Source organism: Copidosoma floridanum, unplaced genomic scaffold (genome assembly GCF_036245765.1).
Source record: "Copidosoma floridanum isolate Cflo_tuat_1 unplaced genomic scaffold, Cflo_Japanese_pri ptg000004l, whole genome shotgun sequence".
NCBI classification, from domain to species: Eukaryota; Metazoa; Arthropoda; class Insecta; order Hymenoptera; family Encyrtidae; genus Copidosoma; species Copidosoma floridanum.
In genome coordinates this window covers 12,463,108-12,490,665 of record NW_028321881.1, presented here as the reverse complement: position 1 = coordinate 12,490,665, position 27,558 = coordinate 12,463,108, and the positions used below count along the sequence as shown (strand labels likewise).

The window sequence follows — 27,558 nt, the reverse complement described above, 5'->3', positions numbered from 1 at the left end:
GCGTCCACATATATATTATACATAATATATGTGTGTAAATGAAATTTTCACATTTCGTTGCCTGCGAGAATCGAACCCACATCTTTTGAATTGGTGGTTAGGTACCTTATTGACTGCACAGACTTTATGCAGCACGCCGATCTAAATTCTGTTCTTATTACATAAGGATACCAACCGAGAAACTTCTGAATTAAAAAATTGATAGATTATTGGGCGTTTTTTATATTATATATAATTTAGTCCATTGATTCCAAAAAAATAGTTATAATTAATTTTTAATGGTTTATTGGCCGAGCTGCCTAACCTTGAAGTTTTCGGTGCTACTCCGCTATTTTTCCCTTTCTTGCAGATGTTATATACTCCTGAAACCATTGTTTCCAAAATTGGGATGTGATACGCTGAAGTAGTTGGTAGTCCTGAAGTCGGTTGGTTGGGCTGGCTGGAGGCTCGGTGTCGGGTAAGAAACTAGGCGCAGATCCGATAAGAAATTTGGCTCGTGTAAGAGCATCTAGATCATGGGGGTCTAATGGACTAAGAGGACGCGAATTAAGGCACGCTTCGATCTCAGCCAGGACGGTGGAAAGGTCTTCGAAGGTTAGGCTATGGTCCCCTACAGCTCTTCTTAAGTGGTACTTCACTGACTTTACACCAGCTTCCCACAACCCCCCGTAGTGAGGGGTTGTTGGCGGTGTAAAGGTCCAATCAGTCTCGTCGTTGGCTAAGGTTGCGGCTACTTCCCGACAAAATGTGGAGACCAATCAAAACATGGCTGGTAGCTCATGATCAGCGCCTTGGAAGGTTGTTGCATTGTCGCTATATAGCTGGCAACGGATTCCTCTGCGGCTGACAAATCGGCGATATGCTAATATAAAGGCAGCGGAGGTTAAGTCACTGACTACCTCCAAGTGTAAGGCACGAGTTCTAAAGCGTATGACAAGGGCGATGTATCCTTTAAACGTGCGTATTCTACGGCCCTTGGCCATGCGCACTTGAATGGGCCCCGCGTAATCCACACCGGAGGTAGTGAATGGACGAGCTGGAGTGATTCTTGCCGCTGGTAAATTTCCCATCAGCTGGTGGGCTAGTCGAGGTTTCACCCTTTGGCAAGGTACGCATTTGTGTATGGCATATTTGACTAACGACTGCCTACCTACTATCCACACGTGTTGCATTACGTGGTTTGAAGTGAGCATAGGTCCACCATGTAAGGTGGCGTGGTGGGCATAGCGAATAAAGAGTCGACTGAGAGCAGAACCGCGCGGTAAAATCGGGGGATACTTTCGTTCAAAACTCAAAATGGAATGCGATAAGCGGCCTCCAACGCGTAAGATCCCGTCAGCCTCAGTGAGCATGGGTTTTACTGTCAGTAGTGGGTGCTGTAGGCAATGGTTTATTATTCCTCAACAATTCAATCTCTTTAACAAATCTATGGGACTGGGCCATCCGAATCACCGTAAGACGGGCCTGGCGTAACTCGGTGCCGGTTAGGAAAGAAGGTATGGGTCCGGTTCCGTCCTTTCGTGCTCTCAAAATGACTAATGGTTGCCGACAATATGCTATGATCCGCACAAGCTCGGTCAAGCTTGAGAACCGGGTGAGGAGTTCTGGTTCACTCACGATTGCGATGTAATGGGCGACCTTGACTGGTCCCCCGTCTTTTGGCCAATTTTCGCTTGGTTGTGATAACCATGAAGGTCCGTGCCACCACAGCGTGTTAGTACCAAGCTTTGAAGGTTGTACTCCACGGTTGATTTTCCTTGCTAGAAACATGGGCCCATCGAGCCGAAGGTAGCTCAGTTTGAATAAATGAGACTCTATTAGCCACGAACGTTTTCCAATGACATGGGTGTTTACCTAACCATCCAAGGACTATTCGACTATCGGACCACAGATGAACAGGCATACGAGCGTGAAACTCTAACGATTTTAGGTGCCCCACAAGCTTAACCAGTAACGTGGCTCCACATAGTTCGAGGTTCGGGATGCTCACTGTCTTCACCAGCGCGACCTTAGACTTGGCTGCGAGGAGAATGACTCGAAATTTGTGGTCTGCGGTGCAAACTCGTAGGCATACAGCGGCTGCGTATGCACGTGAAGATGCGTCTGAGAATCCGTGTAGTTCACATTTGAGCCCAGGAGATGTATTTAACCACCGCTCTATGGACAAAAACGAGAGCGCTGTAAGCGACGCACAGTACTCATCCCAACGCCTTTTAATCTCAACCGGTAAAGGCGTGTCCCAATCACCTTTCATTATCCATAGGTCTTGCATAAGTATCTTCGTGGTCACGGTGACCGGGACGACCCATCCAAGGGGGTCGAACAACCGCGAAATGTTTGACAAAATCGATCTCTTCGTAACTGTTCTAGTTGAGGGGTCTAAATTGAGTGCGCAGAACACAAAGGTGTCTGTATGGAGATTCCACAGCAAACCGAGGGTCTTCACGTGGCTGTCCCGATCAATTGGTTTTAGTTCACCGGAATCACTCTGTTTCATACTCGATGGGAGTAGACTTAGATTATTTGCTGCCCATTTATCTAACTCCATTCCCGCTGACCGTAGTATATCTATGAGTTCCCATCGTATATGCTGTGCGCTCGACAGGTCGTCAGCCCCAGCAAAAATGTCGTCAACACATGTATCGTGCTTCAGGCAGTGCGCGCCTAGTGGATAGCGTGCTTTCTCGGTTTCAGCGAGTTGGTTCAGAGTGCGTATGGCAAGGTACGGCGCGCAGGCAGTTCCGTAGATAACCGTGCTCAGGACGTAGTCGATTGGGGGCTGTTTGGAGCGAGGAGACCAGACTATCCGTTGGAGGTCTTGATCGGTTAGTACCACGCCTATCTGCCGAAACATTTTGACGATATCGACCATAAATGTGAACTGATGCCGTCTCCAATTTGCTAGTATCAACGACAAATCCCGCTGAAGAGTGAGGCCAGTAGCTAAGAACTCGTTCAGGCAATGTCGATCGCGAGTTCTCCTTGAGGCATCAAATACCACACGTAGTTCCCAATCAAGACCAGTTCACTGCACGACAGAGTGATGCGGTAAGTACCAAGACCTGGGATTTTCACCGTTTACTGGGCTTATAGGACTCATGTGACCAAGCTTCTCGTAGGTCGTCATAAATTCTCGATACGCTGCGGCGAGCTTGCTATCGCGTTCGAGGCGTCGATGCAAATGCCTTAGGGAGCCTAGGGCCATTTTACGTATCTCTTGAGCTACTGAGGGAACGTTAGTCTTTACAGGCAGTTTTACGACAAACCGTCCAGCCTGATCTCGATCGTGAGTTTCCACAAATAATCTCTTGCACTACTCGTCCTCGGGACTTGTGCTCTTATCACTCGGCGATATTTCTTCTAAACGCCAAAAGATTTGCAGAGACTCCTGGAGCTCCTCATTACACAGACAATGCAGATTCTTAGCGGTGCGGGCTGAGACAGAGGGCGTCTGACCTGGTTTTTCAGTCGACACCGGACCGGAGAGGATCCATCCTAAGACCGTGTTTTGGGCCACTATCAGGGAAGGCGAAAGGTTACGGAGACCTGGTCGAAGAAGGTGGCCGTTATGTCAGCTCCCAAGAGTAAATCAATCCGTTGTGGTTTATGGAAGTACGGGTCAGCTAATCTGATATTGGATGGGATTTTGACACCAATCTCAATTAAGTCCCAGGATGCTAGTTTGGAGAGTGTTAGTGCTAGTTTAGAGAGTGCACCTTTCACTCAAGCTCCCTCTTCTGGCCTTAATATGCTCAGTGAATGAGCACGTTTCTTTAAAAACTCGGCAAACTCGGAATACTTTGGAAAGTGTGCTAACACCCCAAGCTGCTCTCTCGCGTGTGCGGGGTTAGGTTCGGTACTTTGGTCTCGGTCTCCTAACTTGCTTTTCCAAAGCTTCCTGGACTCAGTATCTAAACGCGCACTTAGAATGTGGACGAACCAAATGTCCCAATATTCAACTGGTAGTTTCATGTTTGTCAGACCTCGAACTATGCGCTGTAATTTGTCGACAAATGTCCTAAGCTCTAGCGCCGATTCCATTCTAAGCGGACGTATACTTAGCAGCACATCTGAGTAGTTACTGACGATGACTCGAGGCTTATCGTAACGGAATTTTAGGGCGTTCCAGGTTTAGGTGTAATTTGCGCTCGTCGTCGTGACATCTTTTACTAAGTCGGCAGCCGAGCCAGTGAGGCAAGAATTCAAGTACTGCAACTTTGTGGCATTTGTTACTTTGGGTGCATCGTGCACTAAGTCCGTGAAGAGGTCGAAAAATCTATCCCACTCGGTGTACTCCCCGGAAACAGTAGGTAAATCAAGCTTAAGTAATTTCGTCGGACGCAAATCTGAGTCTATAGGGTTATTGAGTTTCGGGGCTGGTTGGGTTTTATCGCCTTCGGCTTCATAGTGCGTCAAAAGAGTCAATAAATAGTCAACCGCATTTTCGTAATCGCGTTGCATACTGACAAATGCATTGTCCGTCACGTAATAATCTTCTTCCGCATCGTCACGGAACATTATCTCATCATGCGTTTTCCGTGCATCGGTCCAAATGGAGTTTATCGACTCTAACCTTGATCGTACAATATTCTTATTTATTGTGTTACTGGCTCTGACCTTCATGCTCGCGATAATTTCCTCGATTTCAACGATACGGATGGCCTGCAACGTGAGGAGGCGGTTTAAGGAAACAGCAGCCATTGTAACACCACGTGCCTATCTACGGTGATGATTTTAATCACTATGCGGTAAACCCGGTTGTTAAAAAGTATCAAGACTAATACAGTAAATTTAACTCATCTAGGCAAGACGACTTACAAAACCAACCACGCTTACTCACCCGGGGCCCCAATGTTAAATTAGTTAATCTTATTGTTGAATGGACGTGAAAAAATGTGTATTTATTCGTGAGGGAAGCGAAGTTAGGTTGCATAAATAATCACTCGCTGTTTATAAGTTATTGTTTTGCTTTAATTAATATACAATATGTATGGAAAGGTTTACAATAGTTTTATAATAGATCCCTACGTGAATGCATTCAACGACAACAATACAATTGGTACAAATCAAAGGCGCGTCTCACCTACCTGGGTTACACTTTACTAGAACTAACTCGCGGAAACGAGAGCGCCAATTATAAAGAAAGAGAGAGAGAGAGTGCCGGTCGTGCATCTGAATAGCTGGATACACTCTCACTGGCAGGTTCTCGTGATGACTCACCGACTGACACAGATGTTAATTAACTCTACAGACCTGTGTTTGGCTGTGATCACAACTGTTTCCTTCGCGCACCGATCTCTCGGTCAGCCTCAGCGTAACGCGAAGGAAGGCACGGTGGAGGTTAAGGGCTCTGGCTCCGTACACCGACGTCTTGGTCTGCTTCAGCGTAGCACGGAGTTCGAGTTACTGTGGTGATGGTCGAGGTTCCGGTTCCTCCATGTCCGATAGTCTCGGTCAGCCTCAGCGTACCATGGAGGATCACACCGACGTTGAATGCCTGGTCTCTGCCTGTGGCTCAAGGTACAGCAGAGCCGTGCTTTAGCTCTCCCGCCCGCCGTTCCCGCACCTCTCCGCGTGTCACGACAGACCTTTCAAAGCCCCCGGGACCCCACTTGAAAGATTGTTTTGTTTTTTAAGTTAGGCACCGAAAAGGGACAGCTTAGTATGATCTGGGCACCAACTCCCATCCAGTTAAGCTCTGTTCTCTCGTCCGCGCGCGTTCGTCGTTTAAACTCTAATGCCTCCAACTTGGAGGCCCCTTCGCTCGCTCTCCTGCCTCTTCCTCCCTTCTCTCCCGCTGTTATGTACGCAAACCACTCGATGGCGCCACTCTTTGCGCAACGCGACGCGCAACTTAAGTTTCAATCGTCGTCGTGCTTAAACCTCCCGAACACTATCGTTACTATCATAACTGTCATCACTATCATGACCATCATCGTTATCATCATTATCATCATTATTATCATCAACATCATCATCATCATCATCATCATAATTCTTATTATCATCATTATCATTATTATTTTTATCCTGATTATTATTGTCATTATTATTATTATTATTGTAATTAAGAAGACCACTAAGGCCACCAACGCACAGTCACTCATCGGCAGGAAGGTGATATAGCAAAGTGGTCCACAGGAGCCTGCCCGCATTTAAACACCCACGCAAGCCCCTATCCCGCACACCCACTGCCCCGCAACCACACCGCGGAAGCCCAGCCCCCCCCCCCCAAACAAAAAAAAGGTAGTACAGTGCAAGCGAATCACCTAAGAGCATGGGCCACCAAGCCACACCTGCTCATCAGCAGGAAGATGATAGAGCAAAGAGGCCACCCCCGCCACCACCCCCTTAAACACCACGAGCACTGCAGCGGAAACACTACCTTATGCCCCACGACAGCACCGGACCAACGCGCTCACCACAGAGCGCCCTCTGCTTCTATGCGGTCGTCGAGAAAACCGTCCTCCTTTTTGGACTGGAGAACTATATATGTATGTATTAGGCTACTGCAGTCCGTCTTTCTTCGTTGAGTAGAATTTTATCTATAACGTTATGGGGATTAAAAGTTCCGATCCTTTCTTGCAACACATTTCGTTCGGCTTGCCACTTGGTGCAGTCAAAGAACGAATATTCTGCGTCATCTTTATCGTAGCCGCAGTACTTGCACGCAGCCGTCTGTGTTTTCCGCATTTTGTTGAGGTACGAGCAAAAATACCCGGGATTTGAGAGGAATAGGGTAAGATAGCAATTTACCTCCCCATGTTTTCGCTTGGTCAACTTCTTGACATCTTTTATTAGGCGTGCCGTCCATCTACGTCTAGCTACCTCTTGCCATCTGTGTTATCAGTGTTCCCAAGTTCTTTCCCAGGCACTTTTTAGCCTCCATTCTTCCTAAGTCCTGCTACGTGAGGTGCTTTAATCGTCGTTCCTATTTCTTTTAACTTAGGTGATTTTCACTTTCTTCTTCTCTACGTTAATTTTATCTCCCTTTATCTCAGCCCCGTACAAAATAATAGACTGGGCCATAAACATGAGGGGCCTGCGTTTTGCAGGTTTTGGACCTCTAACGTTTGGCATGATTTGGCCTAATGTCGCTACTCTTGCCACCGCCTTGTCTGCTGCTTGCCTAAGGTGACTCCAGAACGTGAGCTTTCTATCCAGCGTCACTCCTAGGTATTTCACGGCATCCTTCGTCATTCCTTCTTCTTCTTGTACCTTGAGGAGGATGATGGTATCTATCTCTTTCCTCGTCAGTAGTACCATCTCCGTCTTCCTTGTTGCAACATCGAGCCCGTACTTCTCCATCTATAGAACTACTCTTCGCATAACCTGGCTAAGTCGTATCAAGACAAGTTTCGTCGTGCGTTCAACGATCACTACAGCAGCATCGTTCGCGTATCCAACCAAGAACGTACCCTCTGTCATTTTCTGGCGGAACAGTCCGTCGTAAGACACTTTCCAGAGATCAGGTCCAAGTTTGGATCTCTGGAATCCCCCTGTAGTTATTTCCTCCTCTGTTTCGTCTTCTTTTGTCGTATGGATCAAGAAGCGATCCTTCAGACAATTAGAAGAACGAGGGGTCTCGCTCCATAGCATATGTCTTTGGTACTGAAAACTGCTTTTACTACGTCTTCTACTGTTCCTATGGTAAATCTTCCTTTCCTGAATCCGTACTGCCTGTCAGATAAGTCTCCCGCATTTTGTATAGCCCATAGAAGACGGGCCTTAAGCAGCTTTTCGTATAACTTTTCAAACGTGTCCAGCATGTACAACGGCCTGAGTGATGACGGAGAGTTAGGCTCACCCTTGCCTTTAACGATCAGTACCAGCCGTGCGTTTTTCCAGGGAGTTGGGAACAACCCCTTCCGCAAACATGCATTGTATAGGTTTAATAGCAGTTGTGGGTGTTTTGCCACCACTGTCTTGATGACTTCTGCCGATATGCCATCTGGTGCAGGGGCTTTTCCGTTCTTAAGCAATCCGGCTGCTAGCTCCAGTTCCTTCTGGGTACATAAAGGTACATTTTTTATGAGCTCCAAGTCTGCTCGATCCTCGAGTTCTGGATGCGTCGTGAATAGCGTATCCACGATATGCCTCGTGGTATCCGCGTCTTTATTATTGTTTGCAGTTTGTGCCAGTCTTCCCAGTTTTCTTATCACTATCTGGTATGCTCTGCCCCGAGGGTCGTTATTTACTTCCTGGCACAGAGTCTGCCAGCATTGCTTTTTGCTGTTCTTAATAGCAGATTGCATCGTCTTTCTTGTAAACTAGTACTCGGCGTACCTTTGTCTGGCCTCCAGTCTGTTTATGGACCTTTGATAGAGGCGTCTGTGTTCAAGACATTAGCGCCTCGATTCGGCAATTTTCTTGTTCCACCAGTAAGTTGAGTGTTTGCCGTTCGGTAAGCCTCGGTAAGCTTCTGTACTCCTTTTACTGTGTTCAGGTTTGGTTCATAGCTTTGAATAGAAGCGATGCCATTTTCGACTTTTTTCGCTAGTCCTTTTGTATCCACCTTCTTAATATTCTATCCTGTTTTGCGTGCAATGCCTTTTCTGTCAATCGTGATCGGTCCAGGCCTCTACAGTCGTGTCTTGTGTGCCCATATCCCAGGCACCTGCAACATCGCTGGACGATGATCCTGCGCCTTAGTCGGCACCTGATCCATCCTACTGCTATCGTCCATTTTCTTAAAAGTGACAGAGAGCTAGCCTCGTCCATTTCAGCCAGCGCTATTCTCTCCTGCCATCAATTTGGCGGTAGCATAGCCACTTTGATTTCACCTGGGTCTTCTTCTACGGTTTTAGCAGCCTCTTGGATAGCTGATGTAACTTCTATTTATCAGTGACTGCCTCTAAGTCCAATACCTCCAAGGTAACTCTAGATTTCCTTGATTGTACCTATCCTGCGATTCCAACAGCCAGTGAAATGGCCTGCGTCAAATTCTCCTTGTCTTTGGTGATTTTGACGAGCTCCACTAGAATACAATCAGCGTTTTTGTGCTGAGTATTCAAGTAACTTTCGGGCCGCAGTCTCTCGGGTTGACAGCATTATGGAATGTTCCCAGTACTTCTGAGTATGATTTTTCTCCTGCTGGTTTTACGAGGATGGCCTCATTTCTTTCCATTGCCTTTCTCCACTTCTTTATTTCCTTTCCTAACTCATTTTTGTTTGAAGTCGGTGTGCTACCTAGCGGCTCCTTTTTAGCAGCCACTTGCTCCTTGCGATTTACAAGTGCCTGTTACCTTTTTCGAAGGCTGTCTAATTACACGAGCTGACAGAGATGTCCTTAATACTAACATCTTCCCCACATTCTTCTCGGGGCGGCCTTTAAGGTCCTTTAAGATCCCACAGATTTTTTCCAGGTGAACTCTGGCTTCCTTGACTTTACTGCTGACGTTTGGCTGCCTGTCAATTGCTTTTTTAATACGTTGTAGGATGTCTGTCATCCTACCTAGTACTTTTTCCTCCTCCTTTTCTGTGTCGCTTAGGATTTTCTGTAGGTGAGCGACTACCGTTGATTCAGCCAGTGCGAACTGATATTCGTTCTGGCCATTCTGATCTACATCCTGTGATTCGTTGGTCTGATCGATTAACCAACCTCCAGTTGTCATTTGATTTCGGATGCTAGAAAGCATAGCATTTTCGTGCTAGACGCCTTTGTGGCTTCCCCTAGAATCCGTGAGACCAACACCAGCCACCCGGGCTTTCACTAGGTCTGAACTGGCAGCAGATTCCCTCTGAGAGGTTACCGTCTGGAGTACGTTGTTTTTATGAGTGTCACCCATGTTTGGTTTCATTCAAGAACGAACCCTAGATTTTTTTACGAGATTTTTTCCTCAGCGTTTTGGTCCACGGAAACTATTTTATTTCGTTTCAAATACCCACGGGCGCAAGCTCCGTCCACCGCAGTGCCTCGGAACCATACACCGGCGGAAAGCTTGCCTCCATCCACCACCCGGTGAGCACGCGCCCCATTATTATTATTATCATTATTTTTATTATTATTATTATTATTATTATTATCATTAATATTGTTATCATTATTATTATTATTATTGTTATTATTATTATTAATATTATCATTATTATTATTATCATTATCATTATTATCATTATCATTATTATTATTATTATTATTATTATTATTATTATTCTTATCATTATTATTATTATCATCATTATTATCATCATTTTTTTTATTTTTTTTGTAAACTCAGTTTATACAGGAAAAACAACTTGTATATTGATAAATCTCTCTAAAGATAACTTTTCCAATGTATTTTTAGTTTAAGTTGTAGTCTAAAGATTCTTTTCTTAGTCATTAAATTATTTCTGAATATTTTCTTGAAAAAAAAAAAAAAAAAAAAAAAAACCGCGCTCCGATACTTACTTCAAGGTGATGAGGAAACAGTATCTCCTAATTTTAGTATTTTTATTGCGCATTTAAGTACGACTCTGATAACTCATTTCAATAATATTAATTATAATACGAATAATAATAATAATAATAATAATAATAATAATAATAATAATAATAATAGAAAAAAAAGTTTCATGGTCTAGAATCGAAGAGTAAGGTAAAGGGCCCATCTATGAGACAGCTTACGAGTGGTGCCTCATTATTTGAATTAATTTATAAATATATGAAGGTGTTTGTAAATAATTTTTTTATATTATCCACTAATTTAAGGTTTTTACTTTAAAAATATTTTTTTATTATTACTGTAAGCGTAAAATTAAAAAATATATGATAAAAAATTGAAGTTATCTACATGTCCGTACTATGAGACACAGAATTTATCCCATGTACCAGTGTCTCATACTTCATGTCCCCCCTTGTGGGACAGCTGTAGAAACTCAAGATTCAATGAATTTATAAGGTTTTTTTAAATTTATTTAACACTGTTAATATAAAAATATCATATTTATTATAGTTTGATAAATAAACAATTGTTTATAATAAATTACATAAAATATTTAAAAAAAAAAAAAATTCACTAATCTTAAAAAGTAAATCATGCAATTGAAATGACATATCATGACAAAGCTTCTTGTTTAATTTTTTTTTGTACAGCACTCATGGATTCTTGTTTAATTTGTTTTTGTATAGCATCCATTTGCTCTTGTAATTTCTTTTTCTCTTCAGCTAATTTTCTTTTCTCTAAGTTGTTTAGCTTTCTCAATTTTATTCTTCCTTTTGTTGCTTTTCTTTTTGCTTAGTTATCTCTTGAGCCCACCACTTATCCGAAGTTCCTGCTGATGGTTTTTTCATTTTCCCAGATTTTTCTATTTGGGCTTTTTTCTTTTTTAATAAATACTTAACGGGCATTGTAAACACATGGTCGAATGTACTTGAATCTATTTGTATTTAAGTAAATATTTTGATTATGTTATGTTAACAGTTTTAAAGTAGTAAATGTTATCATTATTCAAGACTAGATACCTTCAGTAGATTTATTTTCTTGGTCACTTTCTTTCTCATTACAGCTTTCTTTGTAATTATCAATTGGAGTGGAGCTTCAAGTAACATCAAGTGTGCTTGAGTTATTCGAGTCACTAGCATCAAGTGTGCTTGATTTATTTGAGTCACTAGCTGAAAGTATTATAATCACATATTTTAACATTAAACTATTGACACTAATTATTAAATTTTACATAAGAATTGATTGTATTATTGTATACATACCATAATCAATCGAATTAGTATCTAGTGAATTGAAAAAGTTGTCAGCAATACTAGTTTTTGAGAGAGAAACTTGAGAAGAACCAATTTCAAATACTGAATTATCTTTAATACTAATTTTACCATTACTTGATGCTATGATATGAAAATTTTGTACACTAGTTCCATCATCACTGTGACTTGCATCTGATACAAGTTCAAGTAGTACATTTTCTTGAGTTTCAGGTTGGCCCACTTCTTCAACTAATGAAGTTGGAATTGTTTGAGAAAGGGATGATTGACTATTAGGATTAACTACTTCTAAGTTTAAATCTAATGAATTTTTAGAAATCTTAATGATAGAATCATTATGCGTAGCATCATCCATAAAAGTAAAAAAAACAAAACAGATTTTACATAAGTAAATCAGTTTTCATTAAAAATATCTAAAAGAAAAATCTAGTCATTATTAAAGTTTAGTCATTTAAAAATCTAGTCAATAAAAAGTTAGTCTTTAAAATATGTGTTTTTTATATTTATATTAAAAGTTACCAATGGGACATCCCTTGATTTTAAGCCAATACTTGTATAATGACAAATCTTCTTGATTTATTATTGTTGACTTGTCTTTGTATTATTTTTGTAGAATTTTAGAATCTGAATTTTTTTCAAAATTTTGCTAATGAGTACTATCTTTGTCGTTTAAAAAACAATTATCCTTTGATTCTGCCTGCATTCTTATATCATCTGAAGTTTTATCATCTTTCTTCGTTTTCTGCAGAACATTATAACCGACTTCTTGGAGATTTCAAGGAACTAATCCACATTTTTTAAACCCACTTTGAACTATTTCCTTTTCATTCTTCATTGAATCCAAGGTTTTTTCAGAACTAGGGGAAAAGTGTCTTTTTTAATTTTTTGAACTTGATTTTCGTTTTTAAATTGAGGCACAACTTTTTCCAGTTTTCTTTAAATGGGTGGAAGAAAGAAACGTCCAAGGGCTGGGTTATATGGCTAGAATTTGGTGGAAGTCATATTACTTCTATTTGTCTATCTCTACAAAACTGCACAACTGGAATAGTAAAGTGCGAGGAATGATTATCCATATAAATGATAATAGGAAATTTAATTTTACTTTCTAGCAACCAGGGGTAAAAAACGTTTGTTAGATATTCATAGAAACTTTCAGCTGTCATCCAGCCATTGTCCGAGATGTTAATACCCCAGCCCTGAGGCACATTTCGAATGATATCTTTTGGGAGACTACTTTTGTAAGCATACATCAACAGGGGTGGGGCTCGAGCACCAGCAGCACTGTACATAAACAACACTGTCTGACACTCTTCACCAGCATCGCTAATCTGATAAACTGATTTACTCCCTTTCTCTGTCAGTACTTTTTCTCCATCAGGAGACAACAAAAGACTTGATTCATCACAGTTGAAAATTCTGGTTGGAGAAATGTGAAGCAAAGCTTTCGACTCCAAATAATCTTGTTGTTCACTAAACCACTCCTGTAACACTTCTTGAGTCACCGCAGCTCTGGTATGACTTAACTGCTGAGCAGTTCTTATTGTAAGTGCTGAATGTCTTTTTCTAAAAGACTCATACCAATGTCTTCCCGGTCTGTTATCAGTAAAGGGGTTCTCCTTTTTTTCTTTCACCACATAATTTTGCACACAGTCTAAAAGTTCGGTTTTGCTTATAAGGTGTCCTAGCCTTGCTTTGGTTATAATCCAGTTGAAAATTTTCAATTCTTCTGCTTCTGATAAAACAGTACCTGGTCCAGCATATGGTTTAGTTGACTGTCGTATTTTTGAATTGTTTTTTCTGGAAAGTGTTGATGATGGGACACCAAAAGCATGAGAAGCTTTTCTAAGTGATACACCTGATTTTACAGCTGATAAAGCATTTTTTAAATTTAATTTAGTATACTGTTTTCTTTTTAATTTTGTTTTAGCTGTGTTACTACGAATAACATTTGATTTAATTTTAACATTTGATCTACTGGTTTTTTAGCAGTATTCTTTTTTTTAAATTTATTATCTGTACCTTTTGACTTGTTACTACGCTTAGTTTTCATTTTTATTTCGAAAATCACCTAAAATAATTAAATATTTCAATAAAACTTAATAAACATGCTATACTAAACAAAAAACACTGAACTTTTTAGGTTATATTATACGTTACAATAAATAACATTTAATTACCTTTTTTTTTTTTGAGATACAATAAACAAACTTTATTCAACGCGCTTCAGAGCTGCGTTCAAGACGATTGTGACCAACTAATTTTGTTTATTTAAACGTTAAAACGATAATATTTATTACACTCACGCGTGTGTCTAATAACAACGTACAACATGTACCCCACTCATGGGACAGACTACTTACTGTACCATAGGTAGGGACATGACTCGCTGAAATGTACGTACGATGAGACAGCAATGTTTAAAAAAAGAGCCGGTACATAATTCAATGAAAAATTATTAGACATTATTTAACATCTTTTGGTAGGTGACTTAACTATTTTTTTTGTTTTAAGTTAAGTTAATTTTAATATTCTATCCAAAAAGTTAAACTCGTACATGTACTGCTTAAACGCTGATAGTAGAGAAATATTGATCGATCCTCAGACTCGAAGTACTAATCATCATATATACTTATGAACTACTCATTAGATACGTTGAACAATAATTTTTTAGTTACGTATGATTAACAAAAAAAAAAGAAATAGTTTTTTTACACCTTCACATAACGTTATTAATTCTAAAAATATATATTTTCATTACTGTTTCATATGATGGGACATCTTCTCATAGACGGGCGCTTTACCTTACCCAGCTATGAGTCAAGCGTAAGCAAAACGCTTAGTCCGCTCGACCATCGAGAGACACAGGTAGCTATGGTCAATAGTAATATCTAAGTTGTGAGAAGTGGGCGGGGCTTAAGTTGAATGCTAGGTAAGGGGGCTCCCTTACTCCTACTTGCCCGGTGAGAGAGAGAGAGAGCACGATTCTTCTGCGGTTGCGCTACTAGCTGAGAGCACCCAAGAGAAGTCTTGGGTACATCGCAACACTGCCCGAGACCCATACCAACTATTTTTTCTAACTATACTATATATAAGAAGTTTACAAAACTAATAGAACTTTTCTTAATGATTTGAACGACAAACATTTTTTATATGTTACAAAATTAATAATTTAAGGTACAAGTACATCATATCATAACCTCAGATAAAACCTTTTTTTAGGCAAAATATATACATTATTGTTAAATAACGAGACACTAAAGAATCAAAGCCCAAAAAGGATGCGTAGCGGCCTTAGTAATATATGTTTTAAGAAGGACCAGTAGCCACGAACAGTCCAACACTTTTACTTATAATTTTTTTTTAGATCTTACACAGTTGCACGTCTTATAAAAATTAACTTTATTTGTAAAGTTTTTTTTATTGTTTGTAACTATCAATAAATAATAATTACTTGAAGATAGCAATATTAGTATACAACTATACTCTTCGTTGTGCGATATTACACATTTAGACTTTTTAATTTATCAACTTTTTGTTCCTGTGTGCACGGCATCGCAAAGATTTTTAATACAGTTTAGTTGTATTTGTTATAATTATTTCAGTCACATATGTTCTAACGTACGTAGACATATGGACTTCAAACAAAATAATTCTGTGTTTTAAAATAACAATATTTTTCGTGTATTGCAATCCATCCAGAACAAATCGCTATGTCATCATTTTTTAAGAAACAGTTAGTACTCGCCCATTCCCAAGAGTTATTTGGCTGTAGTGCATTAAATATAGAAAACAAAAAGTCAGTGTTCGTGTGTTTTTTTTTAAATTAATTTTGTACTGTTTTTTGTACAACCTCAACTTCTCCTGAATTATACGGTTTTTTTTTTAAACCGTTGGTCTAAATTGTTACGAAAGAAATCAAACAACGATCAATTTCATTAATATTTTAATACAATTTGGTATTATAATACTGTTACATCATGGAGAAATTATTTCCTAATGGAATGAGTAATGATGTGCAAACGAGTTTAATATTTAATACAGTAATAATCCAACTCATACCTGGATAAGTGAATGATAGCTATTATTTGTAAATAAACGTAATTCATAAGTAAATATTTTATTGTGAGTTTAAAAGAAGACTTAACACACTTAAATTATTTAAAAAATAAATTTTTTCAATTATTTCTTTAATATAGGCTATTCCGTCGAAGGACGGAATTGAGCGGAAATCTCATCTAGCTTCACATTTCAGAGTCGCACGCACCTCATTTTTCCCTGGAGCCTTGCGCTTGCCCGCCTCCGTCGCTGATTGGCTTATGTCCCATCGGTGCGGGATCGGGGGGGGGGGGGGCGGGGCTCCAGGACTTGGCAGTTACGCTTCGCTTGCACGCTCTCTCTTGCTTGGCCTGCCGAATTGAAAGCATCTTCACGCTTAGTGTTTTTTTACCGCTTGCAGTTTGCACCGTCAGCAGGAGATTTCGCCACTGTCATCGAGCCCCAGGACTCAGGACATCGTCGTGAGACGTTAAATCTCTTATTACCATTCATTTAGTTCTATTTCATCTTCATATTTCATTCATTAACTCGACCTACGCCTCATTCTTTCATGACTTGCTCCTTGCACTGTCATATCTCTTATTAATCACACTTCATGCTAGTTCAATGCCTCTACACCTCTCATTCTCATTATTTGATCATCGTTTATCCATCCATCTCTTGCTCGTCCTCACCGCCACCTTAACTCATTCATCTCACTCGTGCTATCTTTCCTTTCCGTATTCAAGGTCATAATCCTCATAATCATTCGGGCTTGTCCTCCTCACCCCACGCACGTCTACGTCTGTCACATTGCCCCCTTGATCATTACATATCTCTCTTCCTCGTGCATCCTCGTGTAGAATCTACCTTTAGCCCCCTCACGTCCACTAACTCTCATCATCGTCCGCACCTTATCTGACACGACCTTGCACATCCATCATCACCGTGGTTTAATTCTCTCCATCCATCTGCATTCAATCACACCACTGCATACACCCATCATACGTTTATTACACCAATAATATGTCTGTTACACCATACTAAGTGCATATCATCATCCCGCTGTCATCACGCCACGTCTCACCCGTTCAATCCCGTTTCTCGTTCCGGTATCGGGATCCCCACTCGAATTCGTCACTTAAAACAAATATTGTCGCTGAGCTGCCGCAAGTGGTAGCTAATTTCATCTTCCGGGCGTCGGCCCACTTTCACTAGCCTTGCGCTGACTCGTGCGACCGCACAGAGCCCGCCGGTTTTGATGGGAGCCATCACCATCAAGTCCTCCCCCTCACACACACACACACCATAACACACTACAATTCAAACAATTAATGTATGATCTGTTCTTCAATTGTATTTTCGATTCGTGCCAATAAATTTGGGTTTTTTATGCCATAGGCTTTTTCCCATTAATTCGTGGTTATTAATTGTGTTAACCTTCCTCTCCTTTAATTCTATTTATTTTTTGATCACAATTTGTTTTTGTACTATTTTTTTTGTATTTTAATTTAAACCAACCCTCTATACCGTAGTAAGTCCCCTATATTTTTATTGATTAAGTTTTGAATTTGAACCAGGCAATCCATGTTGGTAAAGTAAAAATTATTCATATATTTTGTACACCAGAGTTAGGGAATAAACAATAGAAAAATAGAACAATTCAAGCGTACATGAAATCGTTAATGAAATATATTAAGGATTGTCTGGTGAAAGCTGGATCCAGAGGGCGCCAGGGCCACTCGGTCCTGATTGCTGAATGTATTAGTGTATTCGTGTGAGTGTGTGTTACTGGGTGTAGGACAACCCTATCTATGAACTCGATGATCCACACTATCGATAAATAGTATACGTAGTGAGAAACACTCACCACAGACTTATAAAGATACACCACGCATCCAAGTGGAGACCTTGTAGCCAACATCTCAGGAGTGAGGAGAGAGCTAGAGGGTAAGTTGTAAATTATGCACCCTTTGAATTTTCTACCTAAAAAATAGAGTCCAGTTTATTTTATAGCTTAGGAATAATTATCAGATCACTACACACGAAAACTTTATCAAGAAAGATAATTCATCGCACACTTTAAACATTTCAAAAAAGAGAGCTAGCTTGCAGCGAGCTTGATTGTAATTGATGAAAAATGAGAAATCAGATCAGTCCTTCCTTTAATTTACAATTTTCTTCTTTCTTCTTCTGTTCTTCATCAATGTCGGAAAATCAAGGCTCGATTTGTCTAGTGGAATATTTAAACCTTAGTTTATAAAATTATTAACTTAATTATATATTTTTTCTTCCCGTACGTAAAGAGTAATCTAAATACAATTTTAAGGTATTACTTACATTCTCATAAGATACTGGAAAATTTATAAGCTGCGTTACACATGATAACTGATTAATCAGTCCAAAAAATAATATGTTAAGGGCTTTTCTGACACTACAGTGAGGAACGTATGGTAAAAGCTAAGCTCAGAGGGCGCCAGGGCCACTCAGTCGTGATTTGTCGATGTATTAGAGTATCTAAGTGAGCGTCATTGGCTTATAAAGATACACTGCGCATCCAAGTGGAGACCTTGTAGCCAACATCTCGGGAGTGAGGAGAGAGCTAGAGGGTCTCTATTTTTTTCGAACACCGCTCTATCTCTCTTTCTTGATGGAAGGGAAAAAAGGTGAGAGGGGATGTGGTAATTGCAGCGCTTTCTTGTATTGACGTATGTTAACAACTAAAAGTACTTGAATGATGATTTTTTTCGCACTTAAAATTCATTCCTGTATTCAAATCCAATAAATAAGGTGTGCCCATTAATAATGTAGATTGATATTATACCTTCATGATGAATATTGAAATTAGACGTATGAAAAATATTTTTAGTCTCAAGTTTTAATATGCTTAGTATTCCTGAAAAACATATATTTCTAAATATATGACGATACAGGTCAACCGGACAACCCCCCCCCTGTCCATAATTGGTTAAAGAATTTTGAAAACTATTTTTGGCGTAAAATGAAGCTTATACTTGCTAGTTTGAAATAACATGTGGCCTTCTTCAAATATTAACAATGGTGGACCAACATAGCAGCTAAAAACAGTCTATAGGCCCCAAATTAATAATTTGTTTATGTTATATGAGCTTAGCTTATGGCTATGTAGTAGAATTTGTGTACTTTTCTACATCTTTGATTTCAAAATTCTATCTGAGTACTGTACTTGTATTTAAGACTGTACGTCACTTAAAACCTAAAAAAAAAAATTGTACAAAATCAGTTTTTTATGGTTTTGGACCATTTTGTTGTAATTCAATGCAATAAGTATGGAAGATAATTGTATTTTAAATATGCGATGGTCAATCTATTATACTAGATACATCAAACTAAAAAACTAAGTTCCTAACCTCCAAAAATTTGTCACAAAGCAGGAGTGTATGGTTTTTAACTGTAAATATTATTTGATGTTGCTTTAAATTATCATAATTTTTTTTTCAATTGTTAATTGTACATTTGTGCTGTTAATCAAGTTATTTAGTGGTATACCGTCCTTAACTTCAAAAAAAAGTATTACAATATTTTTTCATGTTTTCCAAGTATTCTTATTCTCATTTAGTGTAAAAAAGCTGGTTTTTCTGTTATTCAGATCACCAAAAATACTTTTAGAATATGTTTTAATTTTAACTGCAGTAACTCGTTCTTTATATTAAACAACTCAGTATCTTTTATTATTACATTTCTTATGTTCTTCAATAATGCATAAAAAGACTAATTGAAGTTACAGTTGGATCGCTTAACTTATGTGCAGCCTATCCTTCAACTTAAAACCAAAATTTGTGGAAGGTAATCGAAGATAATGTATAATAAATGTAGATTCACTCTTTGAGCTAAAAAAGCGTTTATTCGGGTTTCATATTTCTCTGCCTGTTGGCGATCCGAGAAAAGATTTTATGTAAGGACGAGACCTTTGTAATCTCTAGTTATCGACTTTTGAGTTTATGTGCGACTAACTATGATCCAGCTAAAAAATAGTTTACACAAAAAGTTAAGCGATCCAACTATAACTTTAAATAGTCTTTTTATGCATTATTGAAGAACATAAGAAATGTAATAATAAAAGATACTGAGTTGTTTAATATAAAGAACGAGTTACTGCAGTTAAAATTAAAACATATTCTAAAAGTATTTTTGGTGATCTGAATAACAGAAAAACCAGCTTTTTTACACTAAATGAGAATAAGAATATTTGGAAAACATGAAAAAATATTGTAATACTTTTTTTTGAAGTTAAGGACGGTATACCACTAAATAACTTGATTAACAGCACAAATGTACAATTAACAATTGAAAAAAAAATTATGATAATTTAAAGCAACATCAAATAATATTTACAGTTAAAAACCATACACTCCTGCTTTGTGACGAATTTTTGGAGGTTAGGAACTTAGTTTTTTAGTTTCATGTATCTAGTATAATAGATTGACCATCGCATATTTAAAATAGAATTATCTCCCATACTTATTGCATTGAATTACAACAAAATGGTCCAAAACCATAAAAAACTGATTTTGTACAATTTTTTTTTTTAGGTTTTAAGTGACGTACATTTTTAAATACAAGTACAGTACTCAGATAGAATTTTGAAATCAAAGATGTAGAAAAGTACACAAATTCTACTACATAGCCATAAGCTAAGCTCATATAACATAAACAAATTATTAATTTGGGGCCGATAGACTGTTTTTAGCTGCCATGTTGGTCCGCCATTTTTAATATTTGAAGAAGGCCACATGTTATTTCAAACTAGCAAGTATAAGCTTCATTTTACGCCAAAAATAGTTTTCAAAATTCTTTAACCAATTATGGACAGGGGGGGGGTTGTCCGGTTGACCTGTATCGTCATATATTTATAAATATATGTTTTTCAGGAATACTAAGCATATTAAAACTTGAGACTAAAAATATTTTTTATACGTCTAATTTTAATATTCATTATGAAGATATAATATCAATCTACATTATTAATCGGCACACCTTATTTAATGGATTTGAATACAGGAATGAATTTTAAGTGCGAAAAAAATCATCATTCAAGTACTTTTAGTTGTTAACATACGTCAATACAAGAAAGCGCTGCAATTATCACATCCCCTCTCACCTTTTTTCCCTTCCATCAAGAAAGAGAGATAGAGCGGTGTTCGAAAGAGACAGAGACCCTCCAGCTCTCTCCTCACTCCCGAGATGTTGGCTACAAGGTCTCCACTTGGATGCGCAGTGTACCTTTATAAGCCAATGACGCTCACTTAGATACTCTAATACATCGACAAATCACGACTGAGTGGCCCTGGCGCCCTCTGAGCTTAGCTTTTACCATACGTTCCTCACTGTAGTGTCAGAAAAGCCCTTAACATATTATTTTTTGGACCGATTAATCAGTTATCATGTGTAACGCAGCTTATAAATTTTCCAGTATCTTATGAGAATGTAAGTAATGCCTTAAAATTGTATTTAGATTACTCTTTACGTACGGTAAGAAAAAATATATAATTAAGTTAATTATTTTATAAACTAAGGTTGAAATATTCCATTAGACAAATCGAGCCTTGATTTTCCGACATTGATGAAGAACAGAAGAAGAAAGAAGAAAATTGTAAATTAAAGGAAGGACTGATTTGATTTCTCATTTTTCATCAATTACAATCAAGCTTGCTGCAAGCTAGCTCTCTTTTTTGAAATGTTTAAAGTGTGCAATGAATTATCTTTCTTGATAAAGTTTTCGTGTGTAGTGATCTGATAAATGGGTGCATAATTTATAACTAAATCGTAACAAACACTTTCTAGAACAATGGGGTTGTTCTTTACTGTAAATTAGTATAAAAATAAGTGTTATTATAATAATGCGAGTATTCAACAATAAAACAAGTTTTTTTTGACAATTACTTACCTAGCATCGTTTCAAGTATAGAATAACAAATAAATACATTTACTACTATTTAACAAGCAGCGCCCAATCATCTTACAAATATAATCTTACGTAATACGTTAATTTCACTGAAATGGTTTTACTTACGTGCTTGATAGCATTCTTGCTGACAATTTGTAACAGTATTGACATAAAAAATGGCTTGTAAAATGTTTTGCTTCATTTTGTACATCAACAATAAACTTTTGTAAACTTATAATCTATCATTTGTACTTGTTTTTTTTTTTTGTGATTAATTATCAAGTATAAACGTACAAATATAGAAAGCTACAATGTATGAATGTGTTTTAGACTTATGAAAGAAAAAGATTGTAGCATAAATTTTGAATTAATTGTTTAAAACAGCGCAACCGACGACTGCTGTTGTACGATAGCAGTTTTTTAATTTTTAAGTTAAAATGGTTTCAATCATCTTAGTTGAAATAATTTTTGTAGTACATGATAAATTGAAAAGCTCAAGCACAGAGTTTCCTAGTGATTGTAAATTATATTCGAGATCTTTTAATACTTCGCTTTGAAAAAATTTACAAAATTTATTCTTCGAAAGCCTGGTCTCTGATCCTTCATACCTTGCGACGGACTCAGCGTTGAGCACACGCATGCAGGTGTCTGGCTGTAGTAAATCCCTAAGATTTATGTTTACGTGCTTATGTATGTGCTCGGCGCGATCTAGTAATGCCTCTAAAGTCAAAAGTCGTGCGCGAGTGCTCGGTGAGTGGCACTGACATGACTCAGGCATGGGAGGTGTGGCTTGTTGGTCGGCGGTGGGTATGTTGCTTGTGACAGCGCCTCCACTCTTGAGTGACTGGAACGGTCTGAAACGTGAGGATCAAATCGGTGGAGGCGCCGATACGATTTTCCGGTCAAACTGTTATGCTAATAGGGATGAAGAAATGATTAAATAAATGAAAGAGGGCGCTGTTGCATAAATAGCCAATCAGCAATCGTTGATCGACGGTAGGCGATCGATCTAGGATTGTTGGTAGGGCTTTTTCAAAGGTATTGAGCAAAGAGAAGTAGCTGGAAAAGGCAGTTCGATTTTTCGCTATCTCCCGTTACGTTGGTTTTATCGTGGTTCAACAATACGAGATATTCGGAGCAGCATCGAAAGCTCACTGTGTGGCTCGCGATTTGTCGAAGCTTTCTTCGAAGGGTATTGTGACCCGAAAGAAAGCTTCAGAGTCTAGGCTGGCTGGGTTGCGATTGAGTGGCTGCTTGAGTTAGTGAGATAACTAAAGCCGGAGCCAACATCCAGGACCAGGAGTCCCTTGACATCGAAGGTCAAGAGTAAGCCAGTGAGTAAATTTTGTCTGTTTATGTGCAGTAGCTGTAGTGTACACAAGATACGCGATATAGTGGAGACAACGCGTTTCCGTGTCCCTCACTCCAGGTTAGTGGCTTCTTAGGGCCGGGTTTAAGTGGCTATACACGACGCGTGGCTAGCGGAAACTCGGGTCGCGAGGCGTACTTCGTGCCCTCCTCGAGCAAAGCGGGCAGTGGCTGCGGCTTCGTGGTTAGTTGCTACGGGGTTCACGAGTAGTGGTTTCTTGGGGGAAACTATAGTGGCTTTTTGGGTGTACCTTAGTGGCTCTGTGTAGCCGAGTCACTTCTAGTGGTTTGAGTGGTAGCTAAAAGCTAAAACAAATAAGAAAATCCACAGTTGTGCAGGGCATTTTGGGCTACGGCGCTAGGGTACGGCGGTCGTACCAAAGAGGTCGGAGCCGCAAAGCTAAATACGTAGAGTTTTATTCGGGATAGTTTGGTGTTTGTGCTAAGCTGGCCAGGTTCAATGTTACAACCTTTCTAGTGAAAACGGCTCCAACCATTTTTTGTACAGTGATGCAGCTAAAACAGCATTTTCTGGAAGAATTTCCTGCAATGCTATATCGAAGGATCTTTGAAATTCTTCTAGATTGTTTGTCTTCTAAAACGGTGGTCAAAAAAGTTGGATAATAATGCTACTGAGGCCATGTAGTAACTTCTTATTTCATCGACGTGTTCTTGATAAAAAATGTCTTTCATTATTTTTTCATACAGTAAGACTAAGTCGTGGACAGCGTCACTCAAACCGTACTGCGCATTTCTAAGGTTTTTTTCTAATTTCTGTATATATATAGTAGATACGCTTCATTCGCTTCCAACGTTGTACATAATGTCTCGCTTAAATTATCGACAATTGTCCGAAATAAGGGGTACACATGCAACATAAAGCTTGTCGATTCCTCTTGTACATCGATTGTAAAGTATAATTTATTATTAACAATTGTTCCCTAAGAGTGACATATTTTAGTATAAATCTGTACTCAGTACGAGCTTTGTTTGCCGATGGTGTCATAAAATACTCGGTCTCAAAAAAAATTTTCAAACTGTTTTCGACAATGGTTGTGTCCAAAAAGTATTACTTCTTATGATGTAATATAAAAGCTCCTGTGTAAAAGTCCTCATTAAAGGGGACTGTTGTCACTCCCATCAACAGAGCATTATGTAATTTATATTGAGGTCCAAGATAGTTGTTGTAACATTGAATCAATGTAGAACCCGTAAAATTCTTTACACTTGGAATCACATAATGTGCATCATTTTTTTTCATAAATTGTTGCAACGGTAAGCTTAATTATAAAAGCAAAATCGAAGTTAAGACTTGCAAATAACTCGAAAATAGCATCATCATTAGTTGTACTTCTCATCCTCTGAATATTCGAAGAACTCGGTGATACCTATTGAAATTTACGTAAACTGTTATTGAAGAAGAAAACACCAATAACACACAAATTTTAATGCAAATGAGCTCATTATGAGAGGAATCGTTACAGGTCACTGTTAATGTCAGTTAAATCGATTAAACATTCTACGAATTTTTTAGTACCTTGAGTAAACGTGAGGAAATTATTTACAACACATTCGAAAAATGCTAGCAATATAAGTTCAGATTGTTGATAGGAGATTGTATTTGCTTTGTACGATAATCTAAAAGAGCCATCTGCGTACAAAAAATCGCAACTACTTTTGGATATGAAATACTATAGCTCACAGCTAACAATTTTGTTTAAATGAGAAATTTGTACTTCGTATCTCATTAATAAATTACAAAATACTGTTTTTTAACAATTTTATGCTGGTAGTGTGTGTCACAACGAAGGTTGTGAGCGTCCTAAGTATAATCATGTTTAAGAATATTGATTATCACATGGATGAAGCCTTTTTATTTGTTTTGTGACTAGTTGAATTATATCACGTGGTGTATTTAGAAATTTTGTGGCAATACTAAGCAGATGTAAGTTTTAAGAACAATTGAAACCAAGTTACTTAATAGCAAAATTAAAAAGATCCAAGCAAAAATTCTTAGCATGATTTAGGGTATCACTTAAGGAGGTATCATTTCAGCTACGTGAGTCAAGGCAAGTGTGCGATAGAAAGAGAAAGATCTCACTTTTTGACAATTATAGGTTAGAGGCACGTGCTCATATCTTAACATTGGAGTTTTATTGGCACTTTGAAATTTTGATTAATTTTTCTCCAAAAAATTAACGAATGGATATTTTTCTTTGAAATATATCTTAAACAGGTTTAATAGGTCCACTAATGGCTGCAGTTTTATTGGAATTTATCCATTAATTAAATCGGAATTTGAAAGCTGAAAGTTACTTATGACTTACGAATAAAGTAGCACGGTCACGCTACATGCAAGTTTGAGCAGATGACACATGGCACCGTGCTATTATGTGTACATGTCAAAATTCAGCTCCCCAATTATAAAAATTCAAGAAAAAATATTTAGCAACACTGTAAACTTCATGTTTTGCAAATATCAGGCCTTATTAACGTTAAACTAAAACTTCCGACAAATCGCGACAAGAAGATCCTTTTAATATCGTTATTAGGAGATGCGTAGATGTGATATGCTCATTTTTAGGATCCTCCAAAGTTTCGTCTTGACTGGCAGAAACTTTTCAACCCTGAAGTTAGCAGTGAGTGAATGAGATGATAGCAGACACTTCACACAAAGAGAGAAAAAGACAGAGACCAAAGTCCACTATTGAAATTCTAACTCAAAGCAGTGTTGTTTTCTTTATATTTATGCATATTGCCATGTGCGTGGTACTGTGCAGTTGTGCACGTATGCAATATGCATGCATACTCTATGTATGTGTGCGTAACTTGTGTACAATGGAAATATGCATGTACTGTTTAGTTGTCTACTTCTGTACAGCCTCTACTACAGGTTCTACAGTGTACATGTGCATGTAATTTCCTAGTGTATATGTGTGTATATGATACACCTATGGACTAGTTAATGTTATTATTGTTATGAATTAAATCACAAAAAAATTTCGTATGCATGACAGATTGATGCTAACAGCCAATATTAATCTGACGGATTTTTATGATGAAACGCAACCTCCAAATATTGGAAAATATACTATATTTAGACAAGGAACCAAGATAGACAAAAAATAACGATTTCTACGGGTTCCCTTTAGGAAACCAAAAACATCATAACGCACAAAAACTAAAGCGTTGAGTTATGTAAGAACATGACCTTAATTTTTAATGTTTTCTATGTACCTTCATGAAATAAGGAAGCAAAACTTTGGGAATAATTCTATTATATTTATTACAGTTACAATAATGCAAAAATGATGTTCCATGGTCATGCGTTCACACAACCTTCAAATATTAAAAAAATTCGCCATGTATAGAAGAAGAAGCAAGATAGACTAAAAATACTGATTTTCACGAGGCTCGTACGATTTTCTCGAAAAAAAACATCGCCACGCACTAATAGAAAGGTGTTTACTTATGAGAAAACATGACCTCAAATTTCAGTGTTTTGGATATTCCTCTATAAAATTAAGGTGGAAAATTTTTTAAAAAATTATAGCATATTAAAAAATTTATCACAGAAATATAAAATATATCTTTAATTTTTTTCTAAATATAACCTTAAAAATTATTTTTAAAAAGCACAGCCACTAACAGGATGGTAAATAGATAAACCAAAAATAAAAATTTTTATATGTATGTTCGTAAGTCCAATTGCAATCAGTAATTTTATTTTCAATAAACATTATGTTAGTGTACTTAGCACAATACTGGATCTTTAAGGCCAGTATAAGAACTGTACACTTTCTGAACACACACATTAATAAACATTTTTAAAAACACCCACAACTTTTAACTCCTGTCACACTTCTATTTACAAACTCTCACTATGTCTGTTAATTCATACATATTTAGATTATTTTCAAAATCCTCACTTGTGTGGTATGTCACTTGTGATGCAACCAGTTTTTTACTATACGTTTTTTATGGCATGATTTGAAAGATTCAAGGTAGTTTTTTTTTTATTGGGTTTAACGTGTGAGTCAATAATTTTTAATGCCTGATTTCTGCAAGTTTTCTTTAATCTCAAAGTGTGAGATTAATCTACAGTACCAAACAATTAAGAATCACTCCATCCCTACTGGACCAATGATTGTTACAGATTAAAAATTGGTCTTAAATTAGACGTAGTCTTGAGATAAAAAAATCAGGATTACCTTTAACTTTTCCGTTCGCATTGAAAGCTTTATCAGGTGTCAAAATGCATTTTCTGACCTGCTGAAATGTTCTAAAAGTTGTTGTCATTTGATTTTTTATTTTGAGTCTTAAGCCATATCTAAGATCCACTTTTTAATTTCAAGTTTACTAGATATACACAGCAATAAAGTATGTTTTCCTTTTGAACTATTGCTTGATTTTATACCTAAAGATTATACATAATACCTACACAGAGAGTTAAAGTATGTTTGTTAAATTCTGTGTCTCTAAAATCTTACGGACTCGAGTTATAAGTGGTTTTTTTCTGAAAATTTATTAT

At 38.0% G+C, this 27,558-nt stretch overlaps 1 protein-coding gene across 1 annotated transcript; it reads right to left on the bottom strand.

Moving 5' to 3' along the window:
* Positions 1-320: 320 nt before the first annotated feature.
* LOC149375736 (uncharacterized) lies at positions 321-3,205 on the bottom strand. The gene is made up of 5 exons (XM_089596115.1): positions 3,057-3,205; positions 1,906-2,981; positions 1,453-1,814; positions 791-1,376; positions 321-730 (listed from the first exon to the last, which is right to left on the bottom strand). Exons 1-5 carry the CDS (start codon positions 3,203-3,205, stop codon positions 321-323), a joined length of 2,583 nt encoding a protein of 860 aa, XP_089452241.1.
* Positions 3,206-27,558: the final 24,353 nt, after the last annotated feature.